At 44.4% G+C, this 19,209-nt stretch overlaps 1 protein-coding gene across 6 annotated transcripts in view; it reads right to left on the bottom strand.

Annotated features, from left to right (window-relative positions):
- Window positions 1-19,209, bottom strand: part of hdac5 (histone deacetylase 5) — a 122,659-nt gene that overhangs the window by 16,756 nt on the left and 86,694 nt on the right. For all 6 annotated transcript variants that reach the window (XM_008414990.3, XM_008414989.3, XM_081609652.1 and 3 more), the window contains 8 exons: window positions 16,487-16,620; window positions 16,204-16,324; window positions 15,312-15,361; window positions 15,128-15,235; window positions 14,992-15,047; window positions 14,804-14,891; window positions 990-1,109; window positions 659-756 (listed from right to left, as the gene is read on the bottom strand). In XM_008414990.3, coding sequence (XP_008413212.2) covers window positions 659-756; window positions 990-1,109; window positions 14,804-14,891; window positions 14,992-15,047; window positions 15,128-15,235; window positions 15,312-15,361; window positions 16,204-16,324; window positions 16,487-16,620 — 775 coding nt within the window. The remainder of the gene's footprint in view (window positions 1-658; window positions 757-989; window positions 1,110-14,803; window positions 14,892-14,991; window positions 15,048-15,127; window positions 15,236-15,311; window positions 15,362-16,203; window positions 16,325-16,486; window positions 16,621-19,209) is intronic.

Consider the following 19,209-nt stretch of genomic DNA (forward strand, 5'->3'; position numbering starts at 1 on the left):
TGTCTTACTTCAGTTAAGTTCTTGTTAGTGATTCTATGTTTATTTCTGGTTTCTAGTTATTTTTTAGTGCTAGATTTATTCCCCAATCCCTGTGTACTCTCCATCACCCCTTGTGCAACTTTCTCTCTCTCTCTCTCTCTCCTCAGTCTGCCTCATGCTCGTCCCCTCATACTTGCAACCTGTTAGCTCATCAGCCTATGTCTTTTGTTCAGAATTCAACCTCTCCAACATTTAAGCACCTTATCTTCAGGCACTCCTTGCCAGTTCCTGTCGTCTACTCCCATCCCCATTCTCCACAGTGTTATCCTTGCGTCTCCCTGCTGGCTTCTTTTACATATCCTACATGAATCTGCTGGCTAAGAATAAGTGTAAATACAGTAAGTTTGTTATTTACGTTGGCAGTAATGACACCCAGTTACGTCAATGGAAGGTTGAAGGTTAATGTAGTTTTGGTGTGTAAGTTTGCCAAAACAATGTTAGACAGCATAATTTTTCTAATGTATCACTGCAGCGTAGTATGAGTTGGTGTTGGTTTTCAGAGTTATCCAGGTATTTCCTAAATGCTTCAGATTTAACAGTTTGGAACGCTGTATAGTAAATGTGTACAAACAGATTTTACTCAGAGATAATTGGCTACTTCCAGTAAGGAAATGTTTACCTGAAAGCAGTGAGGTATTCCACATCACCCATAGGAGGCTCTACTCCTCCAGTCCATGCTATATTTACATTAAAGCCAATTCCTGCACCTGAGCCCACCTACACAGAGCAAGCAGAGATACATTTAAAAGACAGTCGATTTATGTCGATTATTTTTGATAGTTACAGTTTTGAATAAAAATTGCTGCTTTTGTTACACTGGGTAATTGAAAGCAGTGGTACATTTGATAAATGGTAAATGGATGATCCATGGGTATTAAACAAAATTCAAACAAAATGTAACCAAAGTCTTGGCTTGGTTACAAAGACTAAACAATTGAATGAACACATACCTCCTCTGGTGCTCCACTGCCAGGAAAGAAGTTTCCATCATCGTACCGATGCAGAGATATGTAGAGCACATTGGGATCGTTGTAGAAGGCCTGCTGGGTACCGTTGCCATGGTGAATGTCCTGCAATGAGAGTTCACAGTAACGTCAGAGGCAAGGTCAGTGAGTATCGTAATGTGTGGTGGATCCATGTGGGTGGAATCAAGGGAACGAGACACACCTGGGAACAATCAACCGGGAAGAGGCAGAGACTCACAGGAAAGAACTGAACACAGAAAACCCTAAAATAAATACACAGAAACACGGATCATGACAGTACCCCCCCTCAAGGGCGGCTACCAGACGCCCACGAAAATGAACAGTCCAAGAAACAAAAAAAGAAACAACCCAACAGGGTGGGCGGAGGTGCGACGGAAGGAGGGCCAGAGTCCAGAACAAAAAAAAAAAAATCTACCCAACAGAGTGGGCGGAGAACCAGGAGGCGAACACCTCGTGGGGGGTCCGGCGGTCGTCGCCGGCACAGGAAGCTCCAGAGCTGGAACTGGGACTCCCGCTGGAGTGGGCCACGCCCTCAGCTGTCCTGCTTGAAGGTCAGGGGGTCTGAAAACCAATAGCCATGGGGATGGTAACTGGCTGAGGGGAGACAGCAGTGGCTGGAGGTGAGCATTGCTGCGGCAACAAGAGGCTGAGAGGGTGCGGAGACAACTGGAAGCGGAGCCGGAGCTGGCACAGAACTGACGGAGCTGGGTTGGACGCAGGAAACAAAGTTTACCGGCCTTGCGGGCAGAGGTTCTCCTTTCAGCACCGCTCTCGCCATGCGGAACTCCCAATCCACATCCTGGCGCAGAACCTCCAAAGCCGGGAGGTGGCAACGGGGAATCCACTCATCGAGCCAGATCAGCATCCGGGTGGCGGTGTTGAGGTGGCTGTTCGGGGCGTATGGTTTTGACACCTCGTCAGCATAGCGCCTGATGTTCCTCATCATCGCTGGCCAATCTGCTGGATCCATGTGGGTGGAAAGCTGCATTCCTCACCTTGGTCTGGTCGGGTCCTTCTGTTGTAATGTTTGGTGGTTGGTAGTTAGGAGAGACGCAAGTAGACCCAGGATGTAGATGAAAATGAAGAATTTAATGATGATGCTCAACAGTCCAAATCACAGGTTGCAAGGCAGAGCAGAAACACAGAGGCTCAGCACCGGTAGCAACTGAATTAACAAGACTGACAAAAACGAGCGAATGCCGACACAGGACTTCACAGTACTACTGTGCCGCCAGACAAACCCTCAGACAAGGACTTACGTTAGACAAGGACCCGACAAGAGACAACAGGTGGACTTAAATACACATGGGGGTAATCAAGGGAATGAGACACATCTGGGAACAATCAACGGGGAAGACACAGAGACAGAGACTCACAGGAAAGAACTGAACACAGAAAACCCTAAAATAAATACACAGAAACACGGATCATGACAGTGAGATGCTTGGATACTATAAACACAGTTGAATAGGTCAATGTTTTATCCCCTGCTATTTTTGACACATTATAACATGAGACAGTTATAATGTGATAGGCAACATGACTCAATGTCAAAGCCAAGAGTTTGGCTGCATCAAAAGTTTCACATTGTCTCCTCAAACCAGAGCACCACGTTGAATGTGGCCCCAACATAGTGGTCAGTTGTAAAGTAGTGCCTTGCATTACATTTTGCAAGGCTCTATATCTTTGCAGATATAGTGCCTTGCAAAGCTTTAACCTCAGTAAAGAACTGATTTAAAATAAACTAAACAAAAGGAGTGATGTAGACCACAGACAGCATGAAAAAGAATATTTCGAATATTTAGATTGTACAAAACAAAGTGGTTTATTGATCTCAATGATATGCAGGGATAATCTGAACCTTGTGAGAGCAGACAATTTTGGTCTTGCAAATGCAAAGCATCCAGCATGGAGGAGAGGGCATTTTTGTTCTGTAAAAACATTTAATGATGCTGAACTGAAAGCAAAGCCTGATTATTCACATATGGCACTAAAATCCCTTCTGAACAATCAGAACATTTACATTCTTTAAAAACAAAGAAATGTAACAATGTAAATCATTTTTGTTGCACCAACATTGCCATATAGCCACATGTGCTCAGACTGAGGAAGTGGCTATACCAGCTGCACATGAGAATGACTCATGTGCATGAGTCATTCATGCACATGAACACAGCATCCATGACCTTATCTTAAACTTTTGTTTGAGGTGGTTGGAATTAAAAAACAATTGCTATTGCTTTTATGTGTTTGCTACAGAAAACTTTAGTCAATAGCATATAAAAGTGAATTAGACATATTTCAGCACTACTAAAGGTGTTTCTTTTGACCCTAATTAGTCCTAATTTTAACATGGAAAGCATGTCAGATACTGAATGTCAATTTTTTTTAAATCAGGGCCAAGACTTTAACGCATTAATTTCAATTAATTAAGTACATAGATTTTAATGTGTTAAAGCAGGGGTCCCCAAACTTTTTCCTGTGAGGGCCACATAACTTTTCCCTTCTCTGCTGGGGTCCGGAGTCAGTTTGTAACAGAAAAAGTGTGACGATTGTGTCAGGCTGGATTCTGTTTTGTTTTTGTTTTGGTTGTTTTTCTTTGTTTTGGGGAAGTTTTGCCGCTTCCTCAATTCTCCACCAGATGCCACCGGTGAGCAGAGCCCCTGGAGCAGACTGGAGACACACCTGCGGTGCATTAGCAGACTGATTCTGTGGCTACTTAACAGCGGCGAGCTGACACTTCGGCGCCTGAGTGTTTGTGTTACATGGTAACGTTACGTTCCAGCGAGAGGTCCTCAAGTTAGCTCCTGAAGTTACTCTACTTATGTTTGTTCTCCTTGTCAGGTTTGTGTCCCGAGGTTTTCCAGCGTTTCCCTGTGTGGAGTTAAAGCGAACGCCTGCAAGTTTTCCGCGGACATCTCCACGACGCCCTTGGAATTACTAAGTGGAGCCAGCCCCCGAACACTCCCCTCCTGGTCCTTCGTCCTCCTTAGATTCCCCGGTGTCGCACGGCTCACGCCGGATGAAGCTGTGACTCCACGGAGCGCTCACCACTGGGCTATTGTCGACCGTCAGCTCGCCTTCCACACAGCCACCTACCTGGCCGTCCTCCCGCGGACCCCAGGATCTCCCGTCCGCTTCCAGATCGCGGTCTGCTCCTACGAGTCATTCCCTCTGCTCAAAGTAAGCTCCCGCCATTTTCCACCGCACCTCGTTTTGATCTCGCCTCACCTCTCCCTCTCACCAACAGTGGCTGATCTGGTGGTTCCCTTCCCGAGTCCTGTCCCACATTCACTCCATTTCCCCTCCCCTGTACAATAAACTAATTATTGTTTTGAAACGTGTTCTCCTGATTGTGTTCTTTCATGTGGGTTCGTCAACTGGAACAAAACATGACAGAACACTCAGGCCAACAGTTAACCCCAGTAGACGCTATCAGGAGAGCGTTGTCAGAACAACAAGAACTCATACAATCGCATCACACCGCTCTGCGTGAGCTGGGCTCCCAACAAGCTGAAACAAATCGCCGCTTAACTGATCTTTCAAACTTTCTCCAAGCTCCAGCTCCACAGGGTCCAAGTATGCCGCCCCCGTCTCTGGAGGTTCAGAGTTCATCCACCGCCTCCGCATTTTCCGAGGTACGTCCCCCAGCACCCGATAAATTCTCCGGGGAGGTGAAGAAATGTAAAGGGTTCATTTTACAATGCGGAATTATATTTAATCATTCACCTCAAAGTTTCCGCCATGACGACGCCAAGATAGCGTACATGCTGTCCTTGTTGACCGGACGAGCCCTGGAGTGGGCAGAAGCCAATTTTCCTTCCCCCACTAACTTTGGATGTACGTTTCCTGAATTTTTGAAAGATTTCAAGCAGGTTTTTTGCAGAGACACCGACAAGACCTCAGTTTCCCGTGAGTTATGGACCCTCAAACAGGGTCAAAGAACTGTTTCTGAATTTGCTATTGATTTCAGAATAAAGGCTGCCGCTTCCGGTTGGGACGCAGCCGCGCTTAAGAGCGCATTTTTTCACGCGTTAAACGACCAAATAAAAGACGAATTGGCTACTCTCGACGAACCCGAGTCTTTAGAGGATTTTATCGGTTTAACCATAAAATTAGACAACCGTATAAGATCAAGAGTGAGGGAAAGAACTCGCCGCAGCTTTCACCCTCAGGGTCCGTCAACTGCCTCAGCATTACCATCAGTTCCTGAACCGGAACCCATGCAGCTGGGACACACTCGCCTGACCCCGGAGGAGAGACGAAAGCGGTTGAACTCGCGCCTGTGCCTCTATTGTGGTGAGTCAGGACACTTCATTGCTAATTGCCCTGTCCGTTTAAACCCCCAGGTCCGTCAGTAATGACGAGGAGACTGCCGGACCCGACAAACACCACTCAAGCTCGTCTACTTCTCCCAGCTACCATAATAAAGGATCATCTCTCCCTTCCCCTATCCGCTCTCATAGATTCTGGTTGTGAGCAAAATCTAATCGACGCTTCCCTTGTTAAACAGATGAACATTCAGACAGATCCTCTTCCGGTTCCTCTCCGAGTCGCCGCTCTCAATGGGGAATCCTTACCACCGATCACACACAAGACCGAGCCTGTCCGCCTCATCATCTCCGGTAACCACTCAGAAGACATCTCACTCTTTGTCTTTTGTGCTACCAGTTCACCCATTGTGCTGGGCCATAACTGGTTAGTTGCCCACAACCCACACATAAATTGGGTCAAGGCACATGTCGAATCTTGGTCTCCCAACTGCCATGCTAAATGTCTGTATTCAGCAGTTCCCTCAAGCTCCACATCTCGCGAGAACCCTGAAAGTGAACCCCCTGATCTCTCCGCTGTCCCCGTCGAGTACCATGATCTTGCCCCAGTGTTCAGTAAGGATAAGGCCTTATCGCTGCCACCTCACCGTCCCTATGACTGTGCTATCGACCTCCTGCCCGGGGCACCTTTGCCCAACAGCCGTCTTTATAATATCTCGCGTCCCGAACGACAAGTCATGGAAAAGTACATTAACGATTCACTAGCGGCAGGCATAATTCGTTCATCTACCTCGCCCCTTGGTGCTGGATTTTTCTTTGTTGGAAAGAAAGACGGTTCCTTACGACCATGCATAGATTACAGAGGTTTGAATCAAATCACCATAAAAAATAAATATCCTCTTCCACTTCTCTCATCAGCCTTCGAACCGGTTCAGGGTACTACTGTGTTTTCCAAACTAGACCTTAGGAATGCCTACCACCTTCTTCGCATTAGAAAAGGAGATGAATGGAAAACCGCCTTTAAGACGCCCATGGGGCATTTTGAGTATTTGGTCATGCCCTTTGGCCTCTCGAACGCACCTGCCTTTTTCCAAGCCCTGGTAAACGATGTTCTAAGAGATTTCATAAATGACTTTGTTTTTGTCTACTTGGATGACATTTTGATTTATTCCAGCTCCCTAAGAGAACATAAACTGCACGTCCGCCAGGTCCTCCAGCGTCTTCTGGAGAACCGACTCTACGTCAAGGCAGAGAAATGCGAGTTCCATCAGCCATCAGTGACCTTCCTCGGATATGTCCTCGAGGGTGGACAGATAAGGCCGTCGGAGGACAAAATAAAAGCGGTGTTGGAGTGGCCCAGGCCGGAGACTCGGAAGCAGTTACAGCGGTTCCTAGGGTTTGCCAATTTTTACCGCCGTTTTATACGTAACTACAGTCAGACGGCCGCCCCATTAACAGCACTAACCTCCTCCAAGACAACATTTTCTTGGACGCCTGAAGCCGAAGGGGCTTTCACTCTGTTAAAATCACTGTTTGCCAACGCACCTATCCTCATCCAGCCTGATCCCACCAGACAATTCATATTAGAAGTCGACGCCTCTGACTCCGGAGTGGGGGCCGTCCTGTCCCAGGTCTCCCCCAGCGATGATAAGTCTCACCCATGTGCCTTCTTCTCTCGCAGATTGTCACCCGCAGAACGAAATTATGACGTGGGAGATCGAGAGCTGCTAGCTATAAAGCTAGCTCTGGAGGAATGGCGCCACTGGCTGGAGGGAGCAGAACACCCCGTTGTGGTCTGGACCGACCACAAAAACCTCGCTTATCTTCAGTCAGCCAAACAAAATAACCCTCGTCAGTCCCGCTGGTCAGTGTTTTTCTCCCGGTTTAACCTTTCCATCTCCTACCGCCCAGGTTCTAAGAATGTTAAGCCAGACGCTCTCTCCAGACTCTACACCCCTGACGACTCTGAGGAGGAACCGGCACCTCTGCTACCCCCTAGCTGCACGGTCGGGGTCCTCACTTGGGAGATTGAGGATGTCATTTGTCAAGCCCAACGGCACGAGCCACCCCCAGAGACCTGTCCCCCCGGTAGGATATATGTTCCCACGTCCGTTAGAGCCCGCTTCCTACAATGGATCCACGCGTCCAGATTTTCTGGACACCCAGGGGTAAGCCGCACTATTGGGTTGGTCAACCGAAGATTTTGGTGGGGGTCCGTTCATAAGGACGTCAAAGAGTTCGTTCTGGCCTGCCCCATCTGTTCTCGAAATAAATCTTCCCATCAACCACCCTCCGGCTTACTACAACCCCTGCCTGTCCCTAGACGACCATGGTCACATGTCGCTATCGACTTTGTCACAGGACTACCACCCTCTAAGGGTATGACCACCATTTGCACCATCATAGACCGTTTTTCTAAAGCCTGCCACCTCATCCCTCTCCGCAAGCTACCCACCTCCGCTCAAACAGCCCTCATACTTTTTAAGCATGTGTTCAAGCTGCACGGCGTACCCCAGGAAATCCTTTCGGACCGTGGCCCACAATTCATCTCTCAGGTTTGGAAACAGTTCTGTGCCGCCCTAGGGGCAAGACCTGTTCTCTCCTCTGGTTATCACCCACAGACCAATGGACAAACGGAGAGGATGAATCAAGAAATGGAGGCTACCCTTCGTTGTATCTCCTCTGCCAACCCCGAAGATTGGGCCCAGTACCTCCCTTGGGTGGAGTACGCCCACAACAGTCATGTGTCCGCGGCTACTGGTTTATCCCCGTTTGAGGTTTCCCTGGGCTACCAGCCGCCTCTGCTAGCCGCGGACGAAGACAAGACTGCGGTAACTTCTGTTCAACACCACATTCGCCGTTGCAATAAGATCTGGAAAGACACTATCACTGCACTCAACAATACAGCCGCACAAAATAAACGTCTGGCCGACCGCAGAAGGACCCCTGCACCTGCTTATGCTGTGGGCCAGAAGGTATGGCTGTCCACGAGGGACATACCTCTGAAGTCCCTCTCTAAAAAGCTCTCTCCCAGGTTTATCGGTCCGTTTGAGATCCTGACCGTCATCAGTCCCACCGCTGTCCGTCTCCGTCTACCCGCTTCCCTGCGCATCCATCCCACCTTCCATGTCTCTCAAATCAAGCCTGTCCGATTCAGTCCCTTGAGCCCTCCGGCCGAACCCCCTCCTCCCGCCCGTATCATTGATGGCCACCCGGCATACACCGTGCGCCGGATTGTTGACTCCCGTCGGCGAGGTCGTGGAGTTCAGTACCTCGTCGACTGGGAGGGTTACGGTCCGGAGGAACGCTCTTGGGTTCCCCGTTCCTTCATCCTTGACCCTTCCGTTATTAGGGATTATGTCGCCTCTCAGCCATCCACCTCCTCTCGGCCGCCAGGTGGCGTCCGTTGAGGGGGGGGTACTGTCAGGCTGGATTCTGTTTTGTTTTTGTTTTGGTTGTTTTTCTTTGTTTTGGGGAAGTTTTGCCGCTTCCTCAATTCTCCACCAGATGCCACCGGTGAGCAGAGCCCCTGGAGCAGACTGGAGACACACCTGCGGTGCATTAGCAGACTGATTCTGTGGCTACTTAACAGCGGCGAGCTGACACTTCGGCGCCTGAGTGTTTGTGTTACATGGTAACGTTACGTTCCAGCGAGAGGTCCTCGAGTTAGCTCCTGAAGTTACTCTACTTATGTTTGTTCTCCTTGTCAGGTTTGTGTCCCGAGGTTTTCCAGCGTTTCCCTGTGTGGAGTTAAAGCGAACGCCTGCAAGTTTTCCGCGGACATCTCCACGACGCCCTTGGAATTACTAAGTGGAGCCAGCCCCCGAACACTCCCCTCCTGGTCCTTCGTCCTCCTTAGATTCCCCGGTGTCGCACGGCTCACGCCGGATGAAGCTGTGACTCCACGGAGCGCTCACCACTGGGCTATTGTCGACCGTCAGCTCGCCTTCCACACAGCCACCTACCTGGCCGTCCTCCCGCGGACCCCAGGATCTCCCGTCCGCTTCCAGATCGCGGTCTGCTCCTACGAGTCATTCCCTCTGCTCAAAGTAAGCTCCCGCCATTTTCCACCGCACCTCGTTTTGATCTCGCCTCACCTCTCCCTCTCACCAACAGTGGCTGATCTGGTGGTTCCCTTCCCGAGTCCTGTCCCACATTCACTCCATTTCCCCTCCCCTGTACAATAAACTAATTATTGTTTTGAAACGTGTTCTCCTGATTGTGTTCTTTCATGTGGGTTCGTCAACTGGAACAAAACATGACAGATTGTAGGAATACCTAAGTGTAAAAATGTATTGCTTTCCAGAAAGCACAATCAAATAACCCTCTCTGGGTTCTTCACAGAAAAAGTCCAGGAAGGATTATAGTCCGTATTTTCCCAACTATGAGCCGAACCAGACTATAAGCCACACCCCCAAAGTTTTTTTTTTAAACTAGTAAACATACACATATAAGCTGCAAATATCTCTGCTGCTCCAGGTTTTACACAACGATGCAGCAGCAGAGGGGGGAGGACACCCAAAATTTGAGTCATAACAGGTCAATTGAATATCACATTTATTAGGTTGAAAAAGAAAAAGTTGCCAAGATTAGATTTAACTGAACTGATTACGGTTGTTTCCGAACAGTAACTGTAACAGTAAAACGCTGATCCTTCGTGTTGCTACTAGTATGTGCTAAATCAGTGGTCCCCAACCTTTTTATTACCGTGGACCGGTCAAGACTTGGACATTTTGTTGCGGCCCGGGGGGGTTGAACAGTCAGATAAGGCTTCTGCATGTTGGTGTTCCCACTAAATACTGAAATTGCCCAATTTGGGTCGTCTTGGCCCTTTTATCGCAGCCTGTGGGGTTTTCCCTGAACGACAATACAACCAGCTGAATGTGACAGGTAGCCAATCAGAAAGCGCGGTGACGTAAGAACAGAGAGAAATCTCAAACAGCTGACATATCACACAACTGAGAGTCTGGTAGATATCGGAGATGATATGTGGAAATGTTTGTTATTAAATCTAAAGATCATTATTATGTTTAGTCAGTTAAAAATGTTAATTATGAAAAAACATATTCACCTCCAAATCATAGTGCAGCAAATAGAGCGGCTGCTCCCGTCGTCTGTCATCCACCATCTTTTCTTTTTGTTACATCCTTTATCTCTTAAAATGATTCCACAAAATATCACTGTTGCTTCTACATCGTCATCCGTGTTTGGTTATTCTAAATTCCCGCTATGTTGGGGGTTTTACTGGATTATCCTCTGGAATAGCGATGTTCGTGACTGGAATTGGTTTGTGCCGTGTGGCTGAACATGAACCTATCGAACCTGTTGGACCTTATCAGCTCTGTGGTCACAGAGGTTTGGAGAATCGGCCGACAATTCTTAAATCTTGCCGTCTAAACCAGACTTAAGACTCAAAAGCTCTACTCATCTCCTCTCGACCATTGCCCAAACGCTCTGATTCTGGTCGCTATGGTAACGTTTATATATCCCTTCAAAATAATATACAGAAGCGCCACAAAAACGAACATTTTACTTTCGTGAAAATTTTAACTCACGGTACTGACTAACAGGAGCCCTGAGCTTGTTTCTCTGCAACGAGACGGTCCGATCTGGGAGTGATGAGAGACAATGACACTCGAAGTGTTGCTTGAGAACAGCCTGCTTGGTCTCTATGTGGCGAAGCAGCTTGAAGCTTCATTGCCTCATTAGCAGCCGGTCGCCGCATGTTACGCAGAGCGGCTTGTAATGTGGGACTCACCTACCGGTCCGGGATAAATCCATTCTCCTGTCTCTTCTCTGGGCCTTTTCCCCTTTGCAAAGAAACTTTCCAAAGACATCTGATCTGTTTCTTACTCATTTTGCTGCTTGTGGGCTCAATGTTGGCGCACAAATAACCAGACTTCCAATGATTCACTTCCTGCTAAAGAGCCCCCTGGTGGTTGAAGAAAAATCCACATATAAGCGGTTTATAGTCCGGAAAATACGGTAAATGAAAAAAAAAACTCTGAATTCTCTCTGGTATTGTTCAGGGGGCCGGACCAAATGTGGAGGCGGGACGGATCCGGCCCGCGGGCCGTAGTTTGGGGACTACTGTGTTAAAGTTTCAATGCAATCAATCCCATTTTCTTTTATTTACACACAAAGTCCCGAACTGGAACCGTTGTATTGTGTTTTTAGCATGTTCATAAATATGATGCACAATGGCTGACTATATGTGCATCAAATTCATTTCTGCATCAAAAACTGATTTGATGGGACATTGGTAAAAACTATTGTGTGAAAGTTGTGCTAAAAGTAGCTGGTCATTCATCAAATCTATGGAGGACCAAAACTGACATAATAAGAAATAAAAGCATTTATATTAGAGGTGTGCCGATCGATCGGCCACCAATCATAATCGGCCGATTTCCGTGAAAAAGTGTATGATCGGTGATCGCCGATCACGGTCTCTTGTTGCCAATACCGATCACCTGCAGATACCGATCACCTGCATCTCATTTCTCAGCCTGCCTGTGCAGCTGGTCTCCTCTTTCCTTCACTGCGCAAACGCGCAGCAACAAATCCTAAGTGATGTGGAACTATAACGCACTGAGTGAATGGGGAAGTTTGCGTGTTGTGGCGGAAAATTGAAGCAGGTCAAAATGCACGACACGACGAATCTAATATGGCATAAAAACAATGGCTACATCGAGGCTCACTGCAGTAAAAAAGACATATGGAGGATCAGATAGCAGGTAAAGCAGCACAGCTACAAACACTCACCTGGATTAGCATGACGGTCAGAAAGCTAAACAAACAACCCGCAAAATTATTTAAGTCTTGGAGCTGCAAAGTAAGACGCTGGTTCTGCTCTCGCTGTTGAACCGCTGCTACGCTACAGGTAGTAATATTTCACAGACGGAGCGCCGCTTCTGCTTCACCTGGTAGTGACTCTCACACCGAACCTCTGTTTAAAGCTGCAGCGTCTAACCTAAAAATACATTTTACATACGTATTAAAACTTTCGCTGTCCTAACATGAGACAGATAATCTCTGAAAAAATAATGGATCTCCTCCCTGTTCTGCATAATTACTCCACTCAGTCAGAAACAGCCACTAAGAACTAGCAGTAATCAGTTAGCCGCCATGCTATCAGGAAGTTTTCATTCAGTAACTCTGGATTGTTTATTGTAATGGATCCTGTATTTGCCTTTGAATGTTAAGTTTTATACTTGAATATTTTTGGCAATGTTGAGAGGTTTTATTTGGACTCTTTGCATTATTTAGCCTCTTCAGAGCCTCCATATGTTATCAGTCTGTTGAAGATAGTATTATCAATAGCAGTACAATTTGCACAATGCCTGTTTTGTTTAGTTTTCTTCTTGGAAAAAGTTATTAAAAACAAGTTTTTGTCTAAATTAAGGTGAATTCATGGTTCCTTTTTCCACATAATGTAGCCGGTAGTGTTTATGATTAAAAAAATAATAATTATGTGATCGGTATCGGTGATCGGCCCTCATGGGTGATCGGAATCGGAAGTAAAAAACCTGATCGGCACATCTCTATTAAATATATATTTAGTTTTTCCTTGTTCTTACATTTCCGTCAAGAAATGTATATATTTTCTCTTTCATTTCCCCTAAACACAAGTTTTTGTCAAGAAAAGTAGATATTTTGTTTTGTCTTTTCCTTATACACTCTCATTCTTTTGTTATTGCCTCCTCTCCTTTTTCTATTTGTCCTTTTTCATGGGCATCTTTATGTTAATGAGGAGATCATCCTGCAGCTGCAGTGAAGTTAGTTTCGAGTTGGATATTGGATATTCCAATATCCACCGAGCAAGCGGCGTTTAGCTCTAGGTTGATCCGATTTATGAACACTAATTTCGGCGAGCCGTTCTCCAGCTCCCTCCTCAATTGCTTGGAGGTTCACTTAGGGCAGGGGTCACCAACTCCAGTCCTCAAGATCTACCATCCTGCAACTTTTAGATTCACCTCTGCTCCAAAATGTCTGAATTCCCTCACCAGTATTCATTCCTCTCTGCAATAGGCTGAAAACGAGCAGTTTATTTGACCCAGGTGTGTTTGAGTAGACACATCTAAAAGTTGCAGGATGGTAGCCCTCGAGGACTGGAGTTGGTGACCCCTGACTTAGGGACTATCAATAAATCTCTGAACCAAACACTCCTGTCAAACAAATGTTAATAAATGCCTCGCCTTGTGACCAACTGATACAAAAAAGTGGTAACTCATGCTTTTACATGAGACACACTACCCTCTATTAAAATGTCAAGTCATATTCAATATTTTTTAATAATTTTAATGTTAAATAATAAGTTTTCTTCAATAGCTTCCATAATGTGTGCCACTTTGACTAGAAATCAGAGTGTAATTGTTATACTAAGCTCTATATATGAGGCACATGCATTTTTATTCCATTTTAACTACATTTTTATTTTTGTTACCTATATTTTTAGTTTAAATTTAGTATTTCTCTTCAATAGCTTCTGGGTCATGTGACCTATTGAGTCAAAATTTGTGTGAATTGTACTACTAGACTGGAGAGTTGATGTAAACTAATTTTTCCCCTTTTTAGATGTTTTTATTTTTTACGTCTCATGTAAAAGCATGAATTACCACTTTTTTGTATCAGTTGGTCACAAGGCAAGGCATTTATTAACATTTGTTTGACAGGAGTGTTTGGTTCATAGATTTATTGATAGTCCCTTAGTGAACCTCTGAGCGATTGAGGAGGGAGCTGGAGAACGGCTGGCCGAAATTAGTGTTCATAAATCGGATCAACCTAGAGCTAAACGCCGCTTGCTCTGGGGTCACTTGAAACAAATTTCACTGCAGTCGGTAACACAACAAAACCACTGGGATAAAGTTTGTTTTGATGTGTGGCCTGTAAAGATGGCACCAAGCGGCTGCGTGAGACCTAAACGCCCCACAACGTCTGACGCAGGTTCCAAAGTTCTGTTGGCCAATAGTAGAGGAGCTGGACATAGAAGGTAGATCTCCTTATTAACATAAAGATGCACAGGGAGAAGTAGAAAAAGGACAAGTAGGAAACGGAGAGGAGGCAATGACAAAAGAAGGAGGGCTTGTATAAGGAAAAGAAAAAAACTACATATATACTTTTTTTTGACAAAAATACATGTTTAGGGGAAATGAAAAAGAAAATATATATATTTCTTGATGGAAACGTATGTGTAAGGACAAGGAAAAAGTAAATATATATTTATGCTTTTATTTCTTATTATGTAAGTTTTGGTCCTCTATACAAAGCTACTCAGGCATAAAAATCAATCTCAATGCTGCCCATGTTGCAGCAGCACAGATGTCCCCAAAGCTCCTGATTTAAAAAGGGCTTTATGAATTGAAAATACTGCTTATTTTGTCTGTATATTGTTTTCAAATACATTTGATTAATTATTTACAGATCCTGCAATCCCTCCACTGTTTTAAAATTAATGTAAATTAGTAGAACATCCTGTGTATGTGATGCTTGTGTTTTTGTGCTTCTCACCCAGTCCACAATGAGGATCTTCCCCACTCCAAGCTTCTGTTGCAGCAGCTTTGCAGTGATGGCTACTGAGTTGAAGAAGCAAAAGCCCCTGTGTCCACACAAACCGGCACAGCTCTGTCAGAACCTAGGTTTGCAGATCTGATAAAACATGTAGATTATTTAAAAAATAAAGAGGTGGAGATACTGACATGGCTGTGGATTCCTCTGCATGGTGACCAGGTGGACGCACAACTGCAAAGCCGTTCTGGTAGAAAAATATACACTTAAGAGTAAAGGTCAGTGTGGATGGTACATGATATTGACGAGAATTTTTGTGCGTGCTACCTTCAGCTCCCCTGCAGCCACCTTAAAGGCCAGCTCAATAACTGAGCCCACTGCCATGCGAACTGCTGCTGATGAGTGCATTTCGTTCCACACAGTGTCACTGTCCACCTGCAGAGGGCAGCATGGAGCATAGGTTAGAACCTCTGATAGAGGTTAGATAAACACAGAGCATAGAGAGCCTCACCCCTATTCCTCCACAGGGCAGAACAGCATACATCTTCTGACTGATAGGACCTGAAAAATCACAAACAATCCACTAAAACCTCACGACAGCAGCAGTTCATCAGATTAATTGTAATGAATCGATAATTGAAACATTCAACAAATTTATCAGTTGAATAATTGTTTGTTAACTGGAGTACACAGACTCTGAAACATGCCATTTTCTGAAAGAATAACACCCTCAGAACAGTAATTAAAACAATTATATTCAAAAAATGTAAAAGTTTTGAGTTTAACATAAAAAAACCTTGATATCCAGAAATGAGTTTTAGCTCCACTTGGTTCAAATTCTAAAAAAATAATCTGCTATGAAGTACTTTTGCTGTTATAAATTGGATAACAAAAAAATCTACATTATTAGCCCTGCTTATATTGATATTAAGTCCAACAGACAGGCCTGAGATTTCACATGTTGATGTTAGAAGGAATTTTTAGCTGCAGATGCATCCTTTGCTACAGATGACCAAATGTTCACTGAATAAGCTGCTGTTGCATTTTAGGTAGCAAAATGTTTATTTTATCATTTTAGAAAGGAATTGAATTATTTGTTGTTGTTTTTTTGCATATCTTAATAATTTTCTAATATTTTCTTTAAAAAGGCTAAATGGTTCAATAAAAAATAAGCAGAATGTGCTAATTTTTTTATCCAATTAATTGATTATTGGTCAGAATGATCAATCAATTATGTTAATTTACTAATAACTAACTAATTGTTAGTTGCAGCAGTAATCACCAGACACAAATATGGAAGCACAAAAGTCATTAGAGATGAAGAATATTACAATTAAAAGCAGATAAGACACCAAACTAGGATAAGTATGAAACTGTGAACATAGACTGAGGTAGACCAATACCCAGAAGCTTCTTGTGGTCCAGTTTGTGCCGATTGAGCGGGCTGGTTCCATACAGCAGAGTGTGGAACTCTGAATGGACCGACTGGATTTCATCTAGAGATGCTTTTCTTCCACGAATCCTCTGCTCACACACAGGTGGACAGATAGACAGAGAAGCTTGGTAACATCCTTACTTATGTAGGTAAAAGCAAGCCAGTGAACAGCCTTCTATATGCACTAATCAGAAACCTTTGTGAGTATAAAGGTTACGCTTCCAAACTTGTTGGCGTGTGACTGAGTGTACCTCACAGCGGCTCAGTAAGCCTGTTTCCTGCAGTCTGGACCAGATGCTTTGGACTCTCCCAGCATGCTCTGGGTGAATGTGAGCATTGCCACACACACATTGATGTTTCAGCATCAGGCTGTCATACACCAACCCTGCAGAGAGGCAAAGAGAAGGCTCCACTGTCAATATCATGCATGGTAAACTCAAGCATTGTTATGGTGCCCTGCATAAGTATTCACACCATTTTAACATTTTTCACAGCTTGTACAAAAAGAAAAGTTTCATTGCATTTACTGAGATTTTAGGTTAGAGACCAACATGAAGTATGGCATAATTGCAACAAATGAGAATAAATGAATTAATAATTATCTAAAGATTCACCTTCTCACAATGTCGAGAAAAGTCGAGCTCATCCCACTTCCCCATGCTGGACATTTTAGTTTAATAGTAACAATAAATAAAGTTACCTTTAAAATTGATTACACAGGTGACATCAAGACCCAACAGTAGAGTCAGACAGTAATAAAATTAATCTGGTTGTTATTGTGTCCTGCAAACTTTGCTTTAATTCTACTTTTTTCTATTTCATCATCAAAAATCATAGTCAGACAGAAAGAGAGTCATGGAACAGGAAGAGCTGGTTTCCTGAAGAAAGAAGAAGGAAGTTTAAAGTATAAAAATAGTTCAGACTGATCCTTATTTCAAAGCATTAAAGGTTTATAGAATAAAATTTTAACATTTTGAGTAATTGGATAAAACCCAGAGTAAAATACTTAAATTAATAATAATAACTTATAACAAGTCCTATAACAAACAAGTAACTGTAACATGGTATCAAATAATTAGAATAATGGATTATTCCTGGTTTCTTTTCAGAAATGTCTGTAATAACTCACATTATGATTATAATAAGAGTAACTTATATAATAAGTTATGGTTATTATAATATTATAAATGAATGCTAAACCAGAGAAACTAAAAGGTGATAAATGTTATTTTGACATTGAACTTGAAATGGCGTAAAATGTTGTAACTGTAATTAAAGGTCACTGATGTTGTGTTGGAGGTAGATGGTAGGTGAAAGGTGAAAGGTCAGGGGGAAAGAGGAACTGATAGGAGAGCAGAGATGACCAAGGCCTTATTGCTAAACTTTAACTTTCCTAAGATAAGGTTGGACAGGCAACAGACATAAGAGGACTGTTGAGCAACTCTGGGTCATTAGAACAGACATCAGGACATAACTTCTCCAAGGTGATGGATATGAGATCATCTGTCCAAGCAGTCAGCCAATGAGAGGCACAACAACAAAGCTAGCCAATGCAAACACACCAAAAAGGTGGATAAACCCTTTATAAGGTGGGTGCAAAAGAGGAATCTTTGGTTGGATCCTTCAGGCAGCTTGGAGCCAAGATGGAGATGGACAAAGGACTCTGCAGCTGAAGAAGAGCCGGGGCCACAGAGCCAGAGACTGTTCTGCACATGGGGACCAACCTGTTAGCCCCGCAACATGTGGCTTCAAATCGCACTTCTCTCAACAGCTGGGTTCAGACCCCCAAAGACAAAGACCAAGGCAAAGATGAAGATAAAGACAAAGATAAAGACAAAGGCAAAGAACAAAGGCAAAGAGGAAGAACTGCTGTGTTCCTTCCGTGGGACCAGGAAGATCATGAGACGAGGAGAAAGGAGCTACAGAGCTGCAAGACAAGAAGCTGAGGACCTCTACAAGCATGAGGAAGTCACCCTGAGGCCCGAGACCTGCCACTCTAAGTCAGTACTCTTCCTGTACTGGGAACCTCCTGCTGCTGCAACACCTTCTTCATCATCAGGCCAGTTCTGGGGTTCAAAATGCCAAACTCTGTCCGTCTCTCTCAAAGTTTCCCTTTTTTAGTTCTCAGTGTCAGCATTAGGGAAAGATAGGCTAGATTATTGATTTTACTTATTTGATTATTTCTGCTACTGAATTAAGCTGTACTGACCCTTGCAAAATTGCCTCACTAATAAAATAATTAATATTAAGAAAATCTAAAAGATGTTGTGGACATTCAATTAATGAATCACCTTAAAGTTCTTTGATGGTTGTAAAATAGCTATGAAGTTTGATTCAGGGAGGAAAAAGTAGAAATGTTTTATAGGTTGCTTTTAGCCAAAACTAAAACACCCTTGGGACTCGCCCGAGTCACTAAAACCAACCTGGTTCAGTAACAAGTGCACGTTGTAATAAAGAGAAAGAGCGACCGTTAACAGGTGACCTCTGTGAAGCTAGTTGGTTGCAGGCTGCTCAATCTGGCTAATTCACAGGGTGAAGACGGTGGGACATCTGGAGGGGGAGGTCGTTAGAAACCAGGCTAGTCTTTCTCGACTCCAGCTTAAACAGAGTTTACTTCAGTTCTGGACAGGGTAAATCCTGGCAGATTTAGGAAACTAAATTCACCCTTTAGATGGAGAGCTGGTAGCACATCCCCCTCCTCTGAGAAGGGGAAGTAGAGAGAGAAGGGGGTGATGGGGTGTTGCGCAACAAGAACATATAAAGCCCTTTAATAACCAAGTTCCATCACACATCAGAGATCTGATTGTTCCATATGTTCCTAACAGAGCACTTCTCTCTCTGCAGCTTTACTACTGGTTCACACAGGTTTTAAAAATAGAATAGCAGATCCTTTAGATATCAGGCTCCTCTCCCGTGGAACCAGCTCCCAGTTTTAGTCCGTAAGGCAGACACCCTGTCTACTTTAAAACTGTGA

The sequence above is a fragment of the Poecilia reticulata genome, chromosome 8, assembly GCF_904066995.2.
Source record: "Poecilia reticulata chromosome 8, P_reticulata-male-v2, whole genome shotgun sequence".
Classification (NCBI taxonomy): Eukaryota; Metazoa; Chordata; class Actinopteri; order Cyprinodontiformes; family Poeciliidae; genus Poecilia; species Poecilia reticulata.